This window comes from Folsomia candida, unplaced genomic scaffold (genome assembly GCF_002217175.1).
Source record: "Folsomia candida strain VU population unplaced genomic scaffold, ASM221717v1 Fcan01_Sc001, whole genome shotgun sequence".
Taxonomy (NCBI): domain Eukaryota; kingdom Metazoa; phylum Arthropoda; class Collembola; order Entomobryomorpha; family Isotomidae; genus Folsomia; species Folsomia candida.
Window position 1 is genome coordinate 16,582,194 of NW_019091193.1, and position 22,600 is coordinate 16,604,793.

The following is a 22,600-nucleotide window of genomic DNA, read 5'->3' on the forward strand; positions in this document are numbered from 1 at the left end:
AGCCCGAACCAGGATTGATTAGCAAACCCATGTTTGTCAGAATGTTGTACCATTTTTCACTAATTCTTGCATTAACTTAACGTCACTTGGTAGTATTACTTGGCACCAAACCAAATACCACGAGCAGTAGAGGCTGTTCGCATAAAAATTTCGAAATTCAACCCTCCTATATTTTAATTCTAACTTTTTTTTCGACTCCGCACTAAATTTTATCTGAATATATAAACTCTTAGAAATCGGTATGGGTACCCCTCTGGCTACTTTTTGTTCCTCTTTGACTTCATATAATTTCATGAGAAGCCATTAAGTATCACAGTTCCGAATTTCAGCTGTTTGCGACAAGCTATGAAAATCGGTATGGGTCACCTCAACGGGTCCTGGCCTTTAAAAATTTTACCAATTTCACTTCATATTCTTTCATTAGGAGCCATTACCAGCCTCTGTACCAAATTTGAGTTTTCTACGACGATTTCGAAATTTTGGTGCATAATACCCCACCCACTCCGATGACCCCCACAGGTCAACCACTTGACCGATGTCGCCCATCTTCGAACTCATTTCCTAACTTTGTCCAATCTGCATATGGTAAAAATTTCAAGTCAATCGGTTAACTCGTTCGAGAGTTATTTTAAAGACAGGCAGGCAGACAGACAGACAGACAGACGGACGGGCATGACAATTACATAAGCCCTGACTCGGGCTAAAAATTGCCTTGGCAAACAAGCAATGATAAGTAAAATAATTTCTATATGTCAAATTATCAGTATCAACTCTGCATTAATTTGGGCGCTAGCGTACGTGTCATAATTTCATATCTTGGACCGCATTGGAAATGATTGTCCAAGAAAAATGGTACAAGGATCGCGAAATTCGAAGCGTTATATTGGGGGCTTAGCAACTACCTTATGCCTTTTAATGTGGCAGGCAACTGGTTAAGTACAAGTAAGTAAGCTAACCTGGCAGTCTTATTTTGTAATAAGAGTAGTAAATTTGGTTGAATTAGTTGAGTAATGCTTATTTTTTTATTAAATTAGTTATTTTTTTATATTTACATACATATGTTTGCACAAGGTTTTCACGGAAAATGTTACATAGGTGGAGAAAAAATCACTTGGTATTATAGAGACGACGAGACACGGCGACGGGATAAGTTTCTGTGTTACAAGTAAATATCTAATCCTATGTAGTACATAGTAAACCTTAAGTTTTTTCACAGCAATTGCGACGAGTATTATGATAATTTGTTATGCCTTATCAAATGCATCATTGTAAATAAGCTTGAAATATCACATTATATATACATTTACATATGTCACTCTACAGCCAACCACAAATATGTATGCATTTGTTGCCCTTAGATAAGTAAACTTTTTCCTAAGAGTCTCCATGCTATATATACATTTGAAGTACCAGGGGAGGCAAATAATTACACGTCGAGATATGATCATGCACACAATGAATGTATGTATTGTATAATACCCTTTTGGAAATCATCTCTCTATTGAAGTTTTTAAAGAGCCTTCCTATCTCAAAAAATGTGATGTGTGGCATCTGGAAATGGGGTCTTGAACGGGGAGTCTGGTTAAATATTTTGGGTGAAAGGCTCCCAGTGCGGCTTCATTAGTGCTTGTATTTCTGTTCCACAAGTCGGGGCTGGATGATCGTCTCGCGAACATCCCACTAGGGCAAAAACAGCAGCAACAGGGGACCGCATCATCCGTCGTCTCATCACCAATGCTGCCACAAATGCAACAAGGACTTGAGCCCGGATTTCCATTTAGATTCCTTCCTCCACCTCCTCTTTGATTTCCTCTCAAAGGTGATGAATGCAAAAAGGGATTGCGGTGGTTCTCATTGATTCCGGGATATCTCGTTCCAGCTCTGCGAAAAGGTGGTGGGCGGTGAGACCCTGTTTGAACAGGTGAGGTTGTGGGATGACTGTGACCACACTCACTGGGCTTATCACAACAAATGAGAGGTGGGCAGGTACATGAGTAGCAAAATAATCTACAAGTACTCAAGGCTCGGAGCCATTCGGGTAAAAATGAAAAAATTGACTGTCTCTGAAATCGGACGAATGCGGATCTGTTCAGTCTGTATGACACCACCGGGTTTATCGCGCTGTGAGCGTGTCCAAGGAATAATGAAAATGGTATCACAAGCCTCACTAACCTGAAATTAAAGCATTAATATTGTTTGTATATTCAACGTTGTGTATGACGTCATTTGACAATTATGCACTTATCAAAGTGAAGAATTTGAAACTGCATACAATAGCCAGAATTTATGCATAAGCAAAACACAAGTATTTTATGTAACTCATATCATGCTTTAACCAGCAAACAATAGTTGACAAAATAAGAAAACACAAATTATCACACGGTTGTGGTTCTGTTTTGTGCCTCTGTGATAACCATTTTTCTTGAGACTAAAGAATAAGCCGCTAAGGAAGAATACATCACATGGATGTCTATTCTTATAACAAATTTTTCATAGTCTCACTTTAGATGCATGCAATGATAAGAACAGTGGTATACGCAAGAATAAATTCATATATAGTGTAAGCGACGTTTACAAAGTGACTTGATCCCTTGGGAAACTCATAACTCTTGCTTATGTCATGGATCGTACAGTTCTCTCTCAAAAATCTAAGGGACACCATTATGCATATTTTAATATGCCAGGCGTATGAAACTTTTGGTAGTGGATTCTACAAATAAACAGATTGTTATTATTTAAAAAATTGCACCCGTACTGCACGTTTGAAGGTTCTGACAGGTTGGCAATTCTTGATCATCTGGGTTCAGATCACGCAATAACGAAGATTTTCTAATAGAAAGTGTAATCATGTTTCATGATAAAATTGAGACTTCAAATAAGACCTATCTGGGTCTATATAAAAACTATGTAGGCCTTCTATTGCAAAGACGAGACGTCACAGTCTCACTCTTTTCCATTGAAATGTGTACTTCTTTTAAGAACGTTGAAACTGGACGAGGAAGATACGCATTGCGCTATGAGCTGAATAGGACTTGAACATCCAACTTCGGTTGCTCTGTTCAATTACAAATTACGGTCCAATTCCTTCTTACGATGATGGTGCCATGGTCCATAATCAATGAAAATTGATTTTATCTCAGGTTTAACTCGTGACTAATAAAACTCACATAATCACTGCAATCTTTCGAAGCTGCAACAATGACATATTTCCACATTTTCAGGACTCGTAGTGCCGCCACAAATGTCAAATATCTTTAAATAACATATGCATATGTATTTGTCTGACAAAAGCCAACATGCACATGCAAATTTTCTCGGTACCCCTTTGTGAATAAAACTAGATGCTCGTGCAAATAAATGAGGTAAATGAGATGAAATGTCTCCTTCCACCACAAAGACGAATGAGGAGGGTAAAACATAGAGAAGCGAGAGTTGTACATAAATAGTAATTACGATTTCTCTTTGAGGAACATCTCCAGCAAAGCACAAACGACGTAGGGCAGCCAGCAGAATGCGAACACCGCCGCCAGTGCTGGAAATTTGGAATAGTTTTTATATATTAAATATTATACATCATATCATTCGACAAGTCCCTGCAGGTGCATATGAATTTTATGATATTTTTATCACCGCTACTTAAAATACCCCATTTCTATGTTAAGGATAAGGATAACCTCGTTGAAGTTGGCTTTTTTTAAATTATGTAAGGAAGATGGCAGAAACAGGCTAGTAGAAAAACGACTATTGGGATTGGGATGCATCACGGGGATAACATAGGATTGGTTATTTTTCAATGTAAAACTGGAGATCTAGATTTCATCAGAGAAACAAACAAGATTAAGGAATGCGTAAAAAGAGAGGTAAACTGATGTATGTTTCTGTAAAATGTTACAAAAACTGAGGGTGGTCCGATTGACCATTAATTTAGAAAAATGGAAAATAATCCATCCTGGAAACCAGAGCATCTGCAAAACATGCATTCGATTTTCCTTATATGTTTATATTATTATGTACGTAATGCCTTACATATTTGATATTGCAATGACTATATCATATATGTTTTGATTGAATTAATGATATGCATGTACATACATAGATACGTGTATGCACTTTTGTTTTGAAAATATCAATAAAGAAATATGCCGTCGCCGGAGATTCTAAATTATTCTAACAGGTTAACCTTGGGATAAAGCATAGTTCGTATAGTTACCCCCAAGGAGATTTGCCGCTCGTTTTCGAGACCTGAACGACTGGGAAGAGGAGGAGTAAGTGGAGAGAAGTGGTGCCGGTGGCATTTTTGCAGTCAGGGGTGCTCCAACCGGAACGTTTAATTTGTTTCGAAGCCTCCTGTGTGCACGGATGATAGAAGTTTCACGTTTCGATGCCTTCAGCATGTTATTATTGTCCGTCTTCGAAACTGACGCTTCTGATCGAAATGTCGTGAGAGATTTGATGCCCCGCCGACTTCCTTCTGCTGATTTTGCGAGACTTTGCTGATATTCCGACATTTGGCGAAGAGACTCCAAATCCGCCTGCAATGAAAATTAATACAACTTTCTAGCATTATTCTTTCCCTTTGCTTCCATTACCTTTGACACTGAAATGAGCACGTCTGACACGTGTGCTCTTCCTACCTGCATGCACAGCCCGTTTCAAAAGACAATTTTTGGCTTCTCTAGCAGAGAATAATGCGAGGGAGGGAGGGTTGGGTGGATAATCTGTCGTAAATGTCAGGATGAAACCCATCTCATAAATCTCCTACATCTGGCTAAACGTCAGTCGAAACTAGAGTGCATGGTGGTAAGAGAGTGGGAGGCATCTCTTTAAATTTAAAGAAGCAAAGAAATCCTCAAGACAGTACTGGAGACAGGAAGCTCAACTCAACTCACACTATTTTACCGTAAGTGTTTCTCACAAAGATGAGAAAAAGATTAAATTATAATACTTTTCACTCATCTCGTCAAATGTACTTTCGTATGTGAAGGTGTATGTATGACAGTGCAAGAATCTGAACCATCTACATTTGAGCAAAATGCATATAAACATCAATTAGGAGCTACTGCTACACCCAATCAAGGATCACGAAAAAAGAATATTTCCCTCAAAAAATCTCCCTCCAGGAACATGCAAAAGCGTAAGAAATCATTTCCAGTCCACTTTCCTTACTTAAAGAATAATTTACAACAACCCTAATGGATTTGTTGGTTTATACACAATGCCATTAAGACGTGATACGCTTCAAACTTGAAATGTACACTTAAACTTGAGAGAAAGTTGTGCAAATATCTGAAATATCTCAGGTTCTGGTTCTTGAAGGAATGGCAACACCACCTCCTGCGGCAAATGAGATGGAGAAAGTCTCGCTTCGAGTCACCACCACTCACCAGCTCAGTCAACCACCGCCGTGCTTCCCCACTAATTCACCATTTTGCAACTTACAAGTTCCAAGTTTTTTCATGCTTTATGATTTTTTCTCACGATTCGCTATAGCGAAACAGAATGCAGCTGAGACAAGTGCAAACATTGTCTTCAAAATTTCAAAAGTTTTACTTCTGTCTGATCCAAAGATTGTTTCAATGTTGTGTGTAATAACTTTAGGTTACCTCAAGGGCAAATATGTTACCCACTTTTATCGTCAAAGATGAGCACACAGTAAACAAGGATGGTTGCGAAATCAGGCTTTGATACATTGGTCTGTGTGGTAGATAATTTCCCAGAGAGGAGGGCGACTTTCTACTCAACTCGCCGTGTGTCTACATAACTATTTGTATGTATGTATGTATGTATATGGCTACATATTTACTTGGAGAAGCAGAACTGACTGAGATTCACTAATTCTCAGCCACTGAGTGAATCACTAAAGTTAATTTACTGGCGAAAATTAGAAAACTACTTTTTACAGAGGAAGATACGTGTTTCTACTTAATTCTCTACTTTAAATTCAAATGTGCTTGTTGTGCCTTTGGCTAAGGTGAAGTTAGAGTCAGACTCGGAAATAAAAGTGTTCCAAGCTACGTAATAACTATGTAATAAGAGAAAAGCAGATTTTGAAAATTCGTAGCTATTAGTAAATGTGGATTGATCTGTTTCTCAGGACGTCATTAAAATCAGTGTTACATATGGTACAACAAGAAATGAATACTTACGTGAATCTGCATGCGAACAAGGACATCCTCGTCGTCTGAGTTAGGGTCACACGGGATAAATTTTCTGGACGGACGTCCAGAGGGGCCGTCAAGGGACCCTGAACGAGAGGTGGATCCATGCCTGGCTCCAAGTCCACGTGGATTGTTTACCGGAGGATTTAGTGGATTAGGAATGATGTTGTTTGAAGGATCTCTTGCTACAATGAGGACCTGCTTTGGCCGGGGTCGACTGTTGAATCGATCTCCACTTGTGGCTCCTGACAAAACTTTGAGTTGGGCTGTCAACTTGTAACTTACTGAAGCATGGCATGCTGCCACAATCAGAGCTGGAGAGACAAATGTTGTCCCGAGGTAAGTGGCAGAATACGTCAATTGAACGCCAATGTTTGTCCAACGCTCTACGCAAACCCCTGACGATTTGTCCCCCCACGACTGATCCATCCCAAATCCAGAGGATGAGTTGTTTCGTAGCCCAACATCGTCGTCCTGGAATTCAAAATTTCACCTGTCCATCTGCTGTGTTCACACGATGAGTGTCTATCTATTGTCTGCATTGGGCACATATGCATTTACTTACCGTGTGCTCCTCCATTTCTTTTTCTTCTGACCACAAAGACATTGGAGAATGTTCGTCCCATTGTCTTGCCCAAAACGTTGGAGCTACGGAATGATTAATTATTTGTTGAGTTAGCAATTATTATTTGATGGTTCGCTCAAATTTTCGCTATAGAACATTACTCCCGGTGAGCTAACATACATGCTCATTTACTCGATACATAGTATAACACCATTTTGTGATCGTATGTAGAATAATACGTATAAATTAAACGAGTACCTGCAACAAGAGTTGCGACAATCCAGATTAATGCCATTGACATTGCTACAAAACGTCTCTCTCGGAACCTGTAGGTTGGAAAAAATAATAGATCATTTGGGACAACAAATTCGGATCCCTAACCGCAAGAGAAACAATAATGCCACCATATTGAGCAGATAATATCGAGTTGTAGCCTTTTTTGTCTTTTCTGTAGCAAGTTGGAGAATCGATCGATACAGTAATATAGTCTCTGGAGATTTACCATTTATGATCAGTGGCAACACCGAGCGGGATACCTGAGACGAGACTTATCACAAGGTGTTCCTCAATCCAAACGTGCCATGGATTATTTGTACATACGTATAGCATTAGGCAATGCGTTTGATGATAAGTACAATGCTACGTCTTATTTCATTTTTTCAATGGTCATTTGTATGTTCAGCATTTGTGGTTGCAGTGCATGCAACAGAGAAAGTGTGTGAACTTTATGGAAGTTATTTCATTTGTTATCCTCAAACACAAGTGGAACAATAAATTTTATAACTTTTTAAATACTTGTGCAAGGATAAAGTTTGAAATTTTGCGCGATGGATTACTACCTTTTATGAGGACATTTTTTTGACAAGTTTTAGAACTTGTTGTTCCATCGTCAGGTCAAAATTGTATTATCAAAACTGACACAAAAATGTGCTGACAAAATTACCTTTGAGCGAATCTTGGGTGCCTAATTGCGGCCCACCTATCTATAAGATTTGACAATTATCAAAATTATAATAAATACACAAGTCCATACAGATGCATGTGCAGTTTTAAATTATTTTAACACGTTAACCTCGGCATAAAAACAAAGTTCATACTCACCCAACGACAGAAGGGCCAGAGACAACGTCGACGCTGCAACGGGTGTACGTTGCAGCGATGGTCCTAGTTGACACATAATGTCAACTATCTGGCTCGGCCTAAAGATAATCATAATCAATCATTTTAGCTCAAGGAATTTTTTAGATAGATTAATGACAAAATTCTTATTCTCCTGCTCATGGAATGTGAAATGCTTGGCTTAATTTTTTAAAAAATCACAGCGAAAACTGAAAGCAAGCTGACAACTTTCCCATCCTGATGATAGTTCATCGTGGGAGAGCCCGTGACATCAAGCATAATAAAGAGTTTGAACATAATGTGGTTTTATATGTAACGGAAAACAACAAAATTCGACAGGCAGGATTCAAGCTAAGCATTTTAGACAAATTGCGCCCTCCAGGCTCGTCTATCCTGTTGCCTTTCTTTCCCTCGTTACTGCTTGTGTATCGAAAGTAAGTAAGTATTGGAAGCAGAGTCTGACTTGTAAAAAGCATGACAAACTCGAAAAAGATTATAGAATAAGATACGCGTAAAGGAAATCATTTTTATTGGAAAATAGAAGAGGTGGGCCGTGTGGATATTGCTCTATTCATGGCTCTCGTGGTTATGTATGTGCAGTGGTAGTAATAGTGCTGACTCGAGTCGTGGGGTTTCCCTTAGTCTGGAGAAAGTCGTGAAAAAGTCTTATTGAGTTGCCTCCCTTTCATCTAGGACTGAACTGCAAAACAAAGGATTTGGATAAGACTATGGAGGGATGGGATAAAGGGACTTTGTAGTTTTGACGTGACGTGTATTTATACGTGGAGGGAGAGAGTCAAGCGATAAGAAAGCTGGGTAAAAAGTGAAAGGCAAGGATTCCATGATACAATTCCAATTCTAATACGATGAGATTGTCCATGATTTTCTTTTATCTGTCCAACGGTCGTCATCTCTTGTTCACTTTCTGGCGTCTCTTCCCTTCGAGTGAAAAGGGAATCGTTTTATTTCGTGTCGAGAAGGAGATGGATAAAAGAAGTCAACCGTTCATGGAGAAGAGACGTGTTTAATGGCACAGCCGAGTTAGTTTAGGCAGAGTAATTTAATTTGGTTCGATTTTTGGTCCTCATCCGAATCGTTGAATACTTACGACCCCGCGCACTATCCATTCTCTTTTAAATTGTTCAAGAAGCACATATTTTTCCAGGCTAATAAAAGGGTTGTAAAATAGAACCAGTCTGGTTTCGATTACAGGAAACGTGGGTTTATAAATATTTACTCATGATCACTTTTGTCGGTTATCGTAGCGCCACGAGAGGAGAAAATAAGGTGAATATATTTATGTACCGGGAAACTGATGCCCAATAAAGATTCCACTATACCAAAATATTGGTCAGGGGACCGAAAATGACCCGCAAAATGAAGAAAGACAAAATAATTGGCTCTGTCAAGTGTGTCTTGTAAGTTTTTACTATGAATGACAAGGGAAGGCTACACTGTTTATCCAAATGTTTTAAAAATTATAACGAATTAATTGGATGTTTACTACCAAATTATCCTGATATCTTGTTCTCAGTTTTTAGCTACCACAAAGTCATTATCAGCGTGGGGAGAGCAAACTGTTATTTAAATTGCTGCATACAAAAAAAGAGGTAAATATTATCAACGCGTGTACATATTTACCGTAATGACGCGAAGAATCTCCTGGATCTGACGAAATGCAAATTCGCGAGTCAAGTGTAGCCAGACAACATCGTAAACCAAATTCCGACTAAACGAGCTTAATCTCTTCTTGTAGGATTTTATCATAACTTTATTTACGTGAGAAGAAAGGAAACCAGCATCAATGAGTGAGGAAGCAAGTCGGCTGGTTATAAGGACATGGTCTCCAGCAGAGCTTGGGTTCCTTCCTGCTTATACAGCAGCTCTTCACTCACACTTACACCAACCAACTTTGTTAGTTAAAGCTCCCACAGGGCTACTAATCCTAAGATCATTCTCTCTGGAAATCCTCCAATTTGCGTTATATTGATCTCCCCAAAGTAATGCGTCAACAACTTGAGAGCTGCTGTAGCTCAACAGGCCCACTCAACAGACTCCTTATTACTTTCTCGTTTCCCAAATATTTTCTCCACATAAAAGGAAAGCAGTCTTCCTCGCAGCAACGAAGCCAAGAGCAGTGCATGGTCGATAATGTACACATGAACTCGAGTTCTCCAACCCAGTTTTTGGGAGGTTGACATGTTTCAACGGAATAATTGTAACTACAGGCCGACTATTACGTTCACATTGTGTCGCACCGCTATTATTATTGGAATTGTAGTTATTCTGCTCTCTGTGAAGGAAACTAGCCCTCATCTACATGATGGTTAAAGAAAAGCAGTTAGGACAAGAAAACGGGGACAGGAGAGCTTTTATGGAAGAACACTCACTTGCAAACTATTTACTCTGATCATGGTTAATCAAGTTAAGTAGTTTATTCTTCCTCGATGAGTCTCCACTAATTCTTCTCCACCAAGTTATCGTCCCATTATATTTATTATACTCGCTCCAAACTTACATTCTACATTCCCATGTAGATTCGCGTCCCAGAAATCTTCTCGTGTCAGTGTTACGCCTTTATATTCACAATTAGGAATTTGCAGGATATAGTTTGGATAAGTGTGCATTATAATTGTATGACTGGTGTTATGCTAATGAAATTTTGAACTAGCCATTTCGGTTGGAACAATTGAAGGAAACTGAGCATCCTGAGACATACAAATGTACATAAATACAATGCAATTGCATTGCAAATATATAACTAAATACAAATAAATGCAATGCATATACGTACATGTGAATATGTATGCGTTTATGCATAATCATTTAAGATGAACCAATTTTTTAGAAAAAATTATAGTACTTTTTCCACTTTATTATTCATTCGGTTTGAAATTTTGGAGATATTTGAATATTTTTGCTAGTAAAAAGTAAGATCTTTAGAAATACATTTTAACAACTATCTGTGAGAAGTTTTATATGTATAACTGTGTGTATGTACATATGTACTTATGGACTATTATTAACATGAATTCAGATGGCTGCCATCAAAAAATAGATTTTCTTACATAAAGGTTCAGTTCAGTTGTGTATTTTTACAAATTTGACACACTTGACATGCAAGCTATTATTACGAGGTCATTAGTTATAAGCTCTGGAGTTGATCCCATAAAAGGTCAAATGGAGCAGTTAAAAATAACAAATTCGTGACTTTTTAAAAATACAGCAAAACCCGTTGTTAAGAATAGAATTTTTTGCCATTATTTACAATACACTTCACCAACCTTCGTCTACCTTTGCTTTGATCAGTCAACCCTACCAACTTAATAATTTTTCCTAGTTCGTTCCGTGCTCCTCCTAAAACAAGGCCGACAGCAAATTGCTTCTTTATTTCCGTCTTTCCTTCCGCCTACTCCTTGTTATTGGATTTCAAGTTGATCCATAATTTGGCTGACATTCAATCAAAGCCCGGCCTGGTGAATCTCTGTGAAATATGTTTTTTCTTATTGCTTTCCCAGAAATGACAGAAATGTCAGAGAGGGAAAGGTTTGGATGAAGATTTAATCCAAACTCAAAATAAGCAGAGCAAGAAGACAATGAATCTATGCACTTGGAAACGCAGCAGGAGGCTTATGAAGCTTTACTTAACTCTCCTATTCCGCCAGCTCGTATTCAATGAAAGTCGACACGGGAGGTCTGTGTCGCACCACAATTCGACCAGATTGCAACTTCATGGGCGACCACGACCGCTCCATTCCTAAATGCACAATGAAATTTGGGGTCAACAGTTCAACCCTGCGTGCTCCTCAAGGTGAGCCCACCTTATTATTGCAGACAGGTTGCGAATGTGATTCTCAATGGTGAAACACATTTCACCCAGGCAGCTTATGCATACAAGCGGATGTATGTGCGGTACCATAAACTTTCACTGTTCCAGGTACGCATAAGCTATTCAGAAAAATTGGTTTGCAAGCAAATAACAACATAAAAGAACCGCTGGTTAGTGATGAATCATACCCCGGACAAATATTTTTTTATCCTACCCTACTCGTGTTGAGCTCAACATGAGTAGGGTAGGATAAAAAAATATTTGTCCGGGGTATGGCTGATGATAAAGCGCTCACTAAAAGTAATATGCATCTCACTCCCCCGCTTTGCGGAGACGGCTTAACAATATTAAACGAGAGAATAAATAAGAAATGGGACTTACCAACAGGAATGAGATGCTGCTGCACAAGCCGAGATGGGTACACAAACCTATGGATTACAATTAGTCAACGATATGTGCGGAATCGAATTGGACAGAGATTTCGGATTAAAATTTTGAAATAATCATAAAAGCTCAACTAATTGTAGACTTGGCCATTTAAATCAAGTTCTTGGGAACCCTTCAAAATATTAATTTGGGGAAATAGCAAGTACAAAGTACAAATTCATTAAATCATTTGAACGTGTCATATGATATGTAATATTTTATTAGGGAAATCTGAGATATAAATCCGATATAAGTAAATCCGAAATCTGATTGGAATATCAAGTCCATATCCAACAATCCGACCAAAATCCGATTCTCATGTACATATTTTATGTGCATATGTAAGTATATACATACATGGGCTTATCGAATTTTAGTCGATAAATCTGTTTACAAACCCCGGTGACCAGAAGATCTGCTGCAGCTAAAGAAATCATCAAGTGATTTCTAACTGGTAAAGCTCGTGCTCTACTCCCAGTGCCACACAGTGCGGCCAAGAGAACCGTATTCGCCACGACTCCAATGACAAATACAATTGAATAGCCAACGACGAGCAAGGACCAAAGATGAGATCCTTCGACAAAAGCGTCCTGAACTGAGCCATTTTCTCCAGTCCCATCGATGTCGTAATCAACGATTTCCGAATTGAATAGTGTGGACGGGGTAGAAGAAATCCCTCCATTGTTGTCCACATATAGGGAGGAACGGAAGCTGAAGCCGTAGTAATTATTGCTGTCAGCTGGATTTACTTCAGACACGACCTCCATTTGTCCGTTTTTTCGATTGTTCAGAATGCTGACAAAAAGGAACTTCTCACTGATTTGGGGTATGTAATTGCTGATACTGATCAAGTTAATGATAATGGTTATGATTATTAGTGAAAGAGTTGTTGTTGCCTGCTGAGAAAGTTCGTGTTATAAAATCGTCTCAAACATTTGCTCCGAAACCCTCAGACAAATGATGACGGGGATAATGACATTATTCGCATGACGCCTTGATAACACTACAACCATCACTTTTTCTCAGGACTAATGGCAATCTTTTAGATCTTTCTCTTGTTTCTCTCGTGCGTCCGGTACATTGTCCCTTTCAATCTGCGGATAGTTGTGAGTAAACATCACGTCATTTCCCATTTCGAGTTCAAAGTCGAAAGATTCTTTCAATCACCAGGAACTCGAACTCTCTGTCAAGTGTGTCCTCCTTCTCACAAGACGATGGATTAGACGTCTCCATGCATCTGAAAGGAGGCAAACGAAGCGGAAGATTTAGAATTAGCTTTGGAGAACATCGAACAAAAGTCGTCAAACTTTCTCCCGTTCTCTCCAACAACTTTTCGGGAACTTGACTTTTGAGACTTCCTCAGCAGTTAATTCGACCCCATGCACAACCATCATCATTGCTGACATTGATGTGAATGAGATATGGAACAAGTTGCAAAATACAACTTTTGTGATACTGTAGTGTAGAAAGAAAATCATGATTTCTATTAAAATAAAGGCTCGAGTTGAATTGAAGTCAAATGGGAGGGCCAATTCCATTAAACAACTTTTGGCCAGCATGTGTGTATACGTATAAAGGACGAAAAAGAAGCCTATGCAATTCTGCAAATTTTCTGTATTTCGTGTTATTTAGGAATATGGAAGAATTTCCTGCCCGGCATGCACGAGATCCATGTCCCGTTCCACAACCCATGACACATTCTCAAGTCAAATGGCAAATTGTCTCTTAATCAAAATAATTAAACAGAAAAATACGACATTTCTATAAATAGATAAATACATAGACTTTTACTATGACTCACATTAAATTGACCATCAAAGTGCTTGTACATAAAGTGTGTCAAAGTTTTTGCATACTCGGAGATCACACTGTCTCAGCCTTTGTTGTTGGATTTCAGCATGGGAAAATAGGGTTGTTGGGGGCGAGGATATGGAATGCACAGTCAGTTTCCTTAACAGGTTCCTCCAATGCATTTTTGTGCTTGGTCGTATTATTATGGTGCAGATCAAGCCCCAAAACATGCAATGCAACAATGCAAGCCTACCCTGGCCAACATCAGCGACTCTTTGCAACCAGCAACAGTGCTTCGGATATGTATATCGCCAAGTAGCCACTGACTGTTAATCTGCGTGTGTCTATATCTTTCAGGGGTGGTTGATCCCATCACCACTTTAATGAATCATACTCTTGCACAAATGCAAAGAGATTTACGTTGGATCCCTTATCCACTAAAAGATCGCTAGTTTTACACTCTGATTGTCCCAATAGTGAGATTTTAGGCAGTTTCATTTCATAACTTATCACAAACCAGTGTTTTTTTCTGCTACTTGGGACTACTTTCACTTCGGGAATTGTCCATGGTGAGTTTGCAATTTATAACATATTTGTTGTAGCTATAAATTTATATTTTTGAGCCAATGTGTACGAAATAAATTTTAGCCGAAGCGTATGCATGAGTAGTTTTAAACTTACAATTTTTTTTTGTCTGAACGGATATGACAACCATGAAGAATTTCCACAAGTATGCGACCCTTAAGACAAGTGGGCAGTTGGTGATGGATTTGGGATCGGTCACCACCCACATTGCTGCTTTGGTGGCTCTGCTCAAGAGTACAAATGTGAATGATAACCCCTTGACGCAGTTCTTCTGTTGGTTCTTGGTGGGGACAATCATTTTCCAAGTAATGAATACTCAACGATTAAAAGCTACATACATATTTATAATGGCAGAAGGGAACCTAATTATCTTGATACTCATTTGTTGCAGGTAATTATTGCCATCGGTCTGTTTACCTTCAGACAATTGGATTTGAACGAAGAGATCAATCACACTGTCGCAAAACGGTGGAACATTGCCTTTTTTGTGGCAATTTTTATAATCTCACTCTGTGAAGCCTTCATCGGCATATTTGAAAAGTTCGGTCTCGAGCATGGACCATCCGTCATCAATGGGACCACTTCAAGTATATAACAATTTTCCTCTCTCATGACTATTATTTGACATCTACTTATTTAAATTTATGACAAATGTTCCCTCACCAGTCTTTTTGTAAGATGCTTTACTTTTTCGAATAATTCATTTCTCAACAGATATTTTTACCGATATTATGATCACACTAAGAATATAGTACAATATAAGTTCATAAGATCCATGTTAAGTCTAGGGTAAAAAAATATTATTATGTAGCTCAGCTCAGAGAATGCAGAGGCTTATTATGTATGTACGCATCATAGTAAAAGTATGTAGAACAAGCTTGAATAAAATTTTGATACAACGCTAACCCTTGTCCGACACAACTAATCCTAGCAATTTCTTGGCGTCTTGATAAATTCAGAAGGTCGACATCAAATAACTAATTACAAAAGGCACTCATTATGGAAGCACTTAAGGTTTGGTGGTTTCCTTCCATGATCACCAATGTCGTCACTAACAAGGCTTGAACAAGCTCAACTCACCCTTCATCGCTTAATACTGTTTGATTCTATTTAGCGTCACGAAGCTGAGAGTACAGCACATTGTCGTTTGCAATTCGTGACCAACATAAAGGAACGCGTATATAGCACAGACTGTGTCGTCCATCTAATGATATTTGCCCGACATGTATATTGTTCTCTCGCTCATGAATGATTAGAGACGTGGTTTGTGGGGTTTGAAAATTCAGCACATTGATTTTCTTACTGTCTGTTATTTTACATCGCTACAGTGAGATACAATTATCCGAGAACCAATACCACCCGAAAGTGTCCCTTGGCTGGAGAAAGCTGTTTTATTATGAACCACAAGGCAGCAGCTGGCCACCATCGTCGCAAGTTTCCTCACTCCCAATCTCAAACCCTTAATTGAATTAAAGCAGGGACCTACTGAACTACTTGGCAACCCATAATGAGAAATAAAGTGGAGAATATCGAATATTTAATGAATTTGCTTCAAGAAACGTTGCATCCATCTGTGAAACAACACTGCCGAAAATTATGATATATTTATGAAAGTAGAATTGAAATTTCAGCCATATTAAATGCACATACATATAAAAAGTTAGATCCACAATAGGTATGCTCCTTAATCAAAGTCAGCTATTTCTACAAAAGAAATTTGGAAAAACATCTTCAAACATTAACTCATTTCCCAATTAGCAAATTTAATTAGGTGAACTCGTCGGTTGCGCAATATTCAAGCTCAAAACTTCTTCAGCTTTGTTAAGACCAATTTCAAAAACTTTGTTAATTTCAAATTCCTTAACGTTTACTATCTATTGTATTGAACAAAATTGGCGTATGATATGATGCACAAGTAAAGCAAGGTTACAATTATCTCTGTAATGGGCTAGTACTGGTATTCATGCACTACTATAAAATGTACGCAACATGTTTAATTTACGAACTACAAAGTACAACTGCCAAAGTAGTGCCAAGTGATGCGAAGGTAGAGAGTCAATTATAAAAGTTCCTGGAACGTTAAGAAAGTAATGAAAATATGTATAGCATAATACGGTTTGTTAGAATTGTAATATGCTAGGTGTATTCCGGGATTGGCAAATTCACGCGTATACATTTATATATATGTTCATATGTAAATAGATGCATACATGTGTCTATTTGCATGTATAATATATATATATGTACATATATACGAAAGAATAAGGTTGGGATAAGCACGTACTCTACCATAAGGATTAGTATTTACATTAAATACTTTTAGCATGCATACAGTATGGACATAAATCTCTGTGGTCTCTATATTTAATTTAATTATACTTACAGCCGTTAGGAACTGTTTTTAATTGTGCTAACTACAAAAGCATATGTATGTAGTTGGCACAATGGTTTGAAATAAATTGCACAGCATTATTTTGCAAGATGAGTTCCTAAACAAGGTTTGCAACTTCTTTCCCAGGAATGCTTGCTTTATTTACACGACTCAAGTTTCATCATTATTAATTCAGACTTCAGACATGGTCATGTCTGATTATCTTATTGTACATTCGTAACAATAAGTGAAAGTGAAAGCAACTGGATTCTTCTCATTGGAAGCTAAGGGCTAGAATTACCTGCCCATGTAATTCAAAACCATATTAAACGAGGAGCCGTTATTATGAACCTTCACAGGCCTAATTTATCCTCTCTCGGGTGATATCAGTGTAATTATCAAGATATGTTTTCATAATTCTAGTCCTAGTTGAAGACCAAAAGCCCAAGCACGAGTGAATTTCAATGAACTTATTGTCTTCACCCGTCATTACTAGCAATACAGACAATGCAGCAAGTATGTATGCACTATCGATGGGGAAAGTTATGGTTGAATTAATCTTTCTTTACGGAATTTATTGCTGTTGAATAATTTCTCCATTTCTTTTAAATCGATGCAATTGAGAAGTGAGGGATTAGCATTCAACAGAAAAAATACTCCATATCGAGTGTCTTTTCTTTAGAATTTAACTTGAAAGCACAACAAATAATACTCACTCAGTCAGCCACCGTGCACACAATTGTGAAGGTAGGTAAGAGCTACCCTGAACGTCCAGAATTAATGTAGGATGTGTTATAGGCCCATTCATTATTTGCATACAAATACATAAAATTGGATAAACAAACGACACAGACTAGGATCTGTAATTTCAAGATGACGCAGACCCAAATGTATACGAATTCTGTATGCACTGCACCCACTTCCAGTAAAATGTTGCTCCAAGAGATGTCTTTTCTCTTTCACTACAATTTGAATGAACAACTGGTGAAGCTCACCATGCGAATAAGCTTTCCCTGCCTTCATCGTCACCATTCAGCAGATGGTTAGGTTTCTTTCGTTATTCTGGCTGAAAGAACGTTAGACGAAATGATGGTAGTGAGACGGTCTGAGAGTAGATTGGGCACCACGGAGAAAGCTTTTAAGTGCTCAAACAGTAAATGGATGGATGGGGATTGAATGAATACAGCTTCACATTTGCAGCGAATCTTTTATTTACTTTGCCCATAAAACAGTATAATGAAAATTTCTGGGTGGGTGTCTTTCATTTAATTTGGACTTGTTTCCTCCGATATGCATGTAGATTAGTTAGTAAGAAAATATTTGCACTTTCACCTGCTCTGAATTTACGACAGGCAAGTTTTGGACACTCGAATTTAAATAACCTTTGTACTGAATAATTCCTCTGAGGATTTGGACAACAACAACAACAATCCCCCATTCCTTCCTAATTGAGAAATATGTATAAAGCTGAATAGTAAGGGCATTGGATGTAAAATTAAATTATTCCTCCGTGTAGCAAATTATACAAACCTTGTAAATTAAACAAAAAAAATTCAGTAAAAAATCCATGTTGATTACAGTCAAATTATTTGGTCAACATTAGCTCTAAAGTTTGTAAACGTATAACGTATTTAGAGGATATATGAATGCTTAATCTTTGAGAATGCCAACCGGTTAATCCGACATCTTCCAAAGAACGTACAATTTCTAACGATAATCAATATTGTCGTGGATAATTTGCTCCCAACAAAGCGTATGATACCGCAATAAATACTTACATATTTAATATCTCGTAACTGCGTGGCAAGTCTTTGTTTAATGAAAAATTCAGCAACAAGAACTGTGTATCTGACACAAGCGGGTTGAAAACTACAACTTTTCTCGGTATTAAAATTAAATGTTACGTATAATTTAATTTGAAGTGCTGTTCCCAGATGACGAAAAAGTTTAGATATGCTGACCAATATATTTTCTGTCGAGATAAATAATTCAATTTTGGATGACTTAATGCCCAAACTTTTAACTTGGCTAATTTGTTTGTTAGTTGTTAAGGTTATATATGCCCTGAGACTCCCACAAACTTAGGAGAAAGTAGCAAACGCAATGCATGTATACGCACCATGGGCCGTTGGGAACAGAAAGAATGCTGTAGTTTACGTATACACATATCATGCAAGAAGAAAATGGGTAGATAGATGTTCTCAATTATTTAAAAAAGGTTCAATGGAGGCAAAGAATTATTCTGGAAGTTTTCATCCATCTAGATCTGCTTACTTACCTATCTACCAAGTCCGGACTGGGGTTGAGAGTTTCCCAATCTCAAGGTGACACACAATCAAACTAATAGCTTTCCTTTCTCATAAAATATGAGCCCTAGTCAAATTCACTTTCCATTATTACTGGTCGACTCTTGGTTCCCATGCATGTGTGAATTGTCAATATGTCAGATTATTAGAATTATGACAGCGTAATCCAATACTAGCATCATAAATTTGGTATAATATATTAATTTCCTATTCGGATACTAGATTTCTCTTGGTAGAGAACTACTTACAAAATTTATCAGCACTGCTATTACTCGAGTAATATAACGTGCAACCCTCACACATCCATCCGTAAAACGTTTGGATTTCCACCGATATTGCAAACCTCATGCACCATGCAGTTTCAATCATCCGTTATGAATTCTCTCCGCTGTCCACACCCACATTCGTTACATAAAGTATCCCACAAGGTTCTTGCACCAGGTGACCCACCAGCTGCTTGCTTAGCTTTCTGCTTGTTTGCACAAAATTTCCGTACCATTTGCTTACAGTTTTTCCTTCTAGGATTTCTACTTTCTCAGAACAAATATTGTTTAGCATTGAACAAGACGAAAAGATTATGTTTCAGGCGCAAGAAGGTTATATAAAGTTTGTCAGATGTACTCATATCATTAGACGTCGAACTTATGTGCAAACTGTTGTTTTGCAAACAAATGATCATTATTATTGGCATAATTCCAAGTAAATCGCCCACCACGCACTGACAACAGGTGTCGAAGGTAACTGACAATCGAATTTATAAAATAGACCTGGCGAAATACATTGAATTTCAAATTATGTGCGACAGTTTACAACTCTTTTTTATAAATATTTTTTATACGAAACAATACCAATGTTATTGCCCATTTATGTTCGTTTCATGTGACAATAGAAAATCTTATACTTAACTTTCCCATTAGGGATGTATGTATTTTATTTACGGATATTTTCTATGTATTATTTCTACATATTTTCTGTACATGTCTAAGCCTATGACTTCTTGTTTCTTAAGAAATCGCCTTTTACATGAAAATTTTACAGGTTTTTTGAAAAGTGCTGAGAAAAGAGTCATTTGATAGTTTGAGTTAATACAACATAACCACATGAAATGACATGCCATGCACTCACTATTTGGCAAAAAATGTAGAACCATGTCTGGACGTCTTTTCATATCGACCATTTAATCGTAACAAGACATGTACATGAAAATAAAAATGATTCTCAAGTTCCACTGGAATTTTCTCTGCCGTTTATGCATGTCAGACAGCCGTTTATGCATGTCAGACAGCCAGAAACTACCCACTCACTAAAAATATTTTGCTAATGCATGGACGGCTTTTAACTAAAAATCTTGGAGCTCCAACTCTTTTTCACTTCCAAAATTGGTATGCATATTTTCGTACGTATGAATGAATGCTGTGCACTCAACATGGCGCAGAAATGGAATCAATGAAATGAAGTTTGCGCTATTTGAGCTTTGATTTGCTCTGTTGAAGAAAAAGAGTGGACTTTCACCTTTCAAAGTGAGTGCAAAGTGAAAGCTACGAGGACAATTAAAAACACATCCTTCTAGCAGATACTCGAGCAAAGTCTCTGCGTGACAAAGACCAGAAGCTCCCTGATTGGACTTACGTACATGGCGAGCTTGTGGGGCAGTAGGAGAAAGTGGGATGATTCTCGTATGAAGTTGAGAGATGTGAAAAGAGCTTACCGTCGTATGGTAGTGGTCGTGGAAAGGAAGGTAGTTTGTGGTGGGGAGACTTTTATTGTTGTTTGGAAGGAAAGTCTGGGCACTGGCAGAGAGAGAAAGTAGTGGTTTGGTTGGTTGGTTGGTGGTTCATCTGTCGCTGCTCGTGGTCTGGTTTTCTGTCCTCCTATGAGGAAGGTGGCGAGTGCAATGAATTCTCGGCAAATATCACCCACTCTTATATTTCCTTCCACCTCAACAACCTCCTTTCTTCCTCCAGCAGCAGCAACGAGCAGAGAGATTTTTGCACTGCGATTGCACATTAGTTGGTATATTGAGTTCTCGCAACATTGATCTTCTTCTTGACTGCCCTCGTCCATGGCACAAAATTCTGTGTCCATCACTCATCAGTTTTCATCTAGGTGGATGTACATGGATAGATTTTTTTCACATTTTCCGAGGAGATGGGTCAGATGTGTATTCGGTTGTACTGAAATAATCACAGAATTAGAAAACCGTCCAAAAGTTGTTGTGTAACGACATTTTTGGGTTTAGTAGTGAGTCCTGCACAGATAAAGTGGAAATGTGACGCTGTCTGGAAGTATTTACTCGAGTGTGTGGGTGGAATTGTATTGCAGTCTGGAATCGTACATTTGTTAGCATGCGAGCTCCATGTCAGGATTCTATTAAATGTCAACCAATTTGAGCAAATACTGCTTCAAAGTCAAAGTCAAAATAAGTCAAAAATGGTTGCTTTCATGTTACATACGTCGTTGATAGAGTTCATTGAGAGACAAGAGGATGGCAAAATTATTCAACTATCTAAATCATCTCGAGTACATGTGTATTTGATTGGGATGCATGGGTCGAGTTCGTTCAGTGTTGCGCTTAACCAATAATCTCAATGCCATTTAACCTTTAACCGAATGCCAATGAATTGTAAGGCACTTGGAATGTAAATTTGGAGTACACTGGTCCTTAACTGTAGAAAAACTTCCACTGGCAATCAGTTCTGCCGGAATGATATGGAAAATATCGAGCAAAATTTGATATTCCAATAGCGTAACTATCAAACTTTTTAAATTGCATTAGCAATTTGCAGTAAGGTAGTCGTGTTTACCTTCTTTTTTCTCTCTGTAGTTTTTATATTTACCCACGAAGTCGTTCATTATCATAATCACTTATACAGAGTCATATATCAAATATTTTTTTACTCAGCATTTTTCATAGAAGTCGATATTTCATAAAAGTTTTCCGAATCAGAGAGCGATATACTGTACAGACATGAGTGTCTCATGGCAAAGAAATCATTACACTTTGTCGATGTAGATTTTTTAATACTACATCCGTGTTATTGAAGATTTCCTTGTTCACTAACGAAGTATATAATAATTTTAGTTCATTAATATGAGGTTACTATATAGTTTACTGGACTGTTTCTTTGAATGGGGAGTAAAAATGTCGAAAGTTAATAAAATTATGTATACATTCATGGATTATTATTTGAAAAGTATTATGGGAGTAATCATTTCAAATCAGGGGTGATCACCGTCATGTGCTTCATATAAAATTCATAACGATGCATAAAACTAGATATAATTAGCAGATATTGTTGATACATTTGTTAGTCATATATATGCATATGTACATATACTAATACATACATACACCATCATGCAACCATCATAGGGTCATGCCTAATTCAAGCCTTCTGTGACCATTTTAAAAATCAGGGGAGGGGGGGGGGGAAGTCACCCTTCTGGGTC

The 22,600-nt window shown here is 37.9% G+C and overlaps 2 protein-coding genes across 2 annotated transcripts; one reads left to right on the top strand and one right to left on the bottom strand.

Annotated features, from left to right (window-relative positions):
* Positions 1-659: 659 nt before the first annotated feature.
* On the bottom strand, positions 660-21,118 carry LOC118433842. The gene is made up of 11 exons (XM_035846175.1): positions 20,859-21,118; positions 12,496-13,334; positions 12,053-12,099; positions 7,825-7,922; positions 7,667-7,706; positions 6,982-7,049; positions 6,724-6,806; positions 6,147-6,632; positions 4,211-4,532; positions 3,454-3,532; positions 660-2,172 (listed from the first exon to the last, which is right to left on the bottom strand). The coding sequence occupies exons 2-11, from the start codon at positions 12,862-12,864 to the stop codon at positions 1,524-1,526; spliced, it is 2,241 nt and encodes a 746-aa protein (XP_035702068.1). The 5' UTR covers positions 12,865-13,334; positions 20,859-21,118; the 3' UTR covers positions 660-1,523.
* On the top strand, positions 14,118-15,379 carry LOC110863342. Its single transcript, XM_022112624.2, has 3 exons — positions 14,118-14,457; positions 14,608-14,778; positions 14,865-15,379. The coding sequence occupies exons 1-3, from the start codon at positions 14,455-14,457 to the stop codon at positions 15,066-15,068; spliced, it is 378 nt and encodes a 125-aa protein (XP_021968316.1). The 5' UTR covers positions 14,118-14,454; the 3' UTR covers positions 15,069-15,379.
* Positions 21,119-22,600: the final 1,482 nt, after the last annotated feature.

Coding starts and splice junctions, on each gene's coding strand:
- LOC110863342 (XM_022112624.2), top strand. Junction 14,779..14,864: donor TGGGGACAATCATTTTCCAA/GTAATGAATACT, acceptor CATTTGTTGCAG/GTAATTATTGCCATCGGTCT.
- LOC118433842 (XM_035846175.1), bottom strand. CDS start 12,864: ATGGAGGTCGTGTCTGAAGTAAATCCAGCTGACAGCAATAATTACTAC. Junction 7,050..7,666: donor CACCCAAGATTCGCTCAAAG/GTAATTTTGTCA, acceptor TCCAACCTACAG/GTTCCGAGAGAGACGTTTTG. Junction 6,807..6,981: donor TGTCGCAACTCTTGTTGCAG/GTACTCGTTTAA, acceptor ATCATTCCGTAG/CTCCAACGTTTTGGGCAAGA.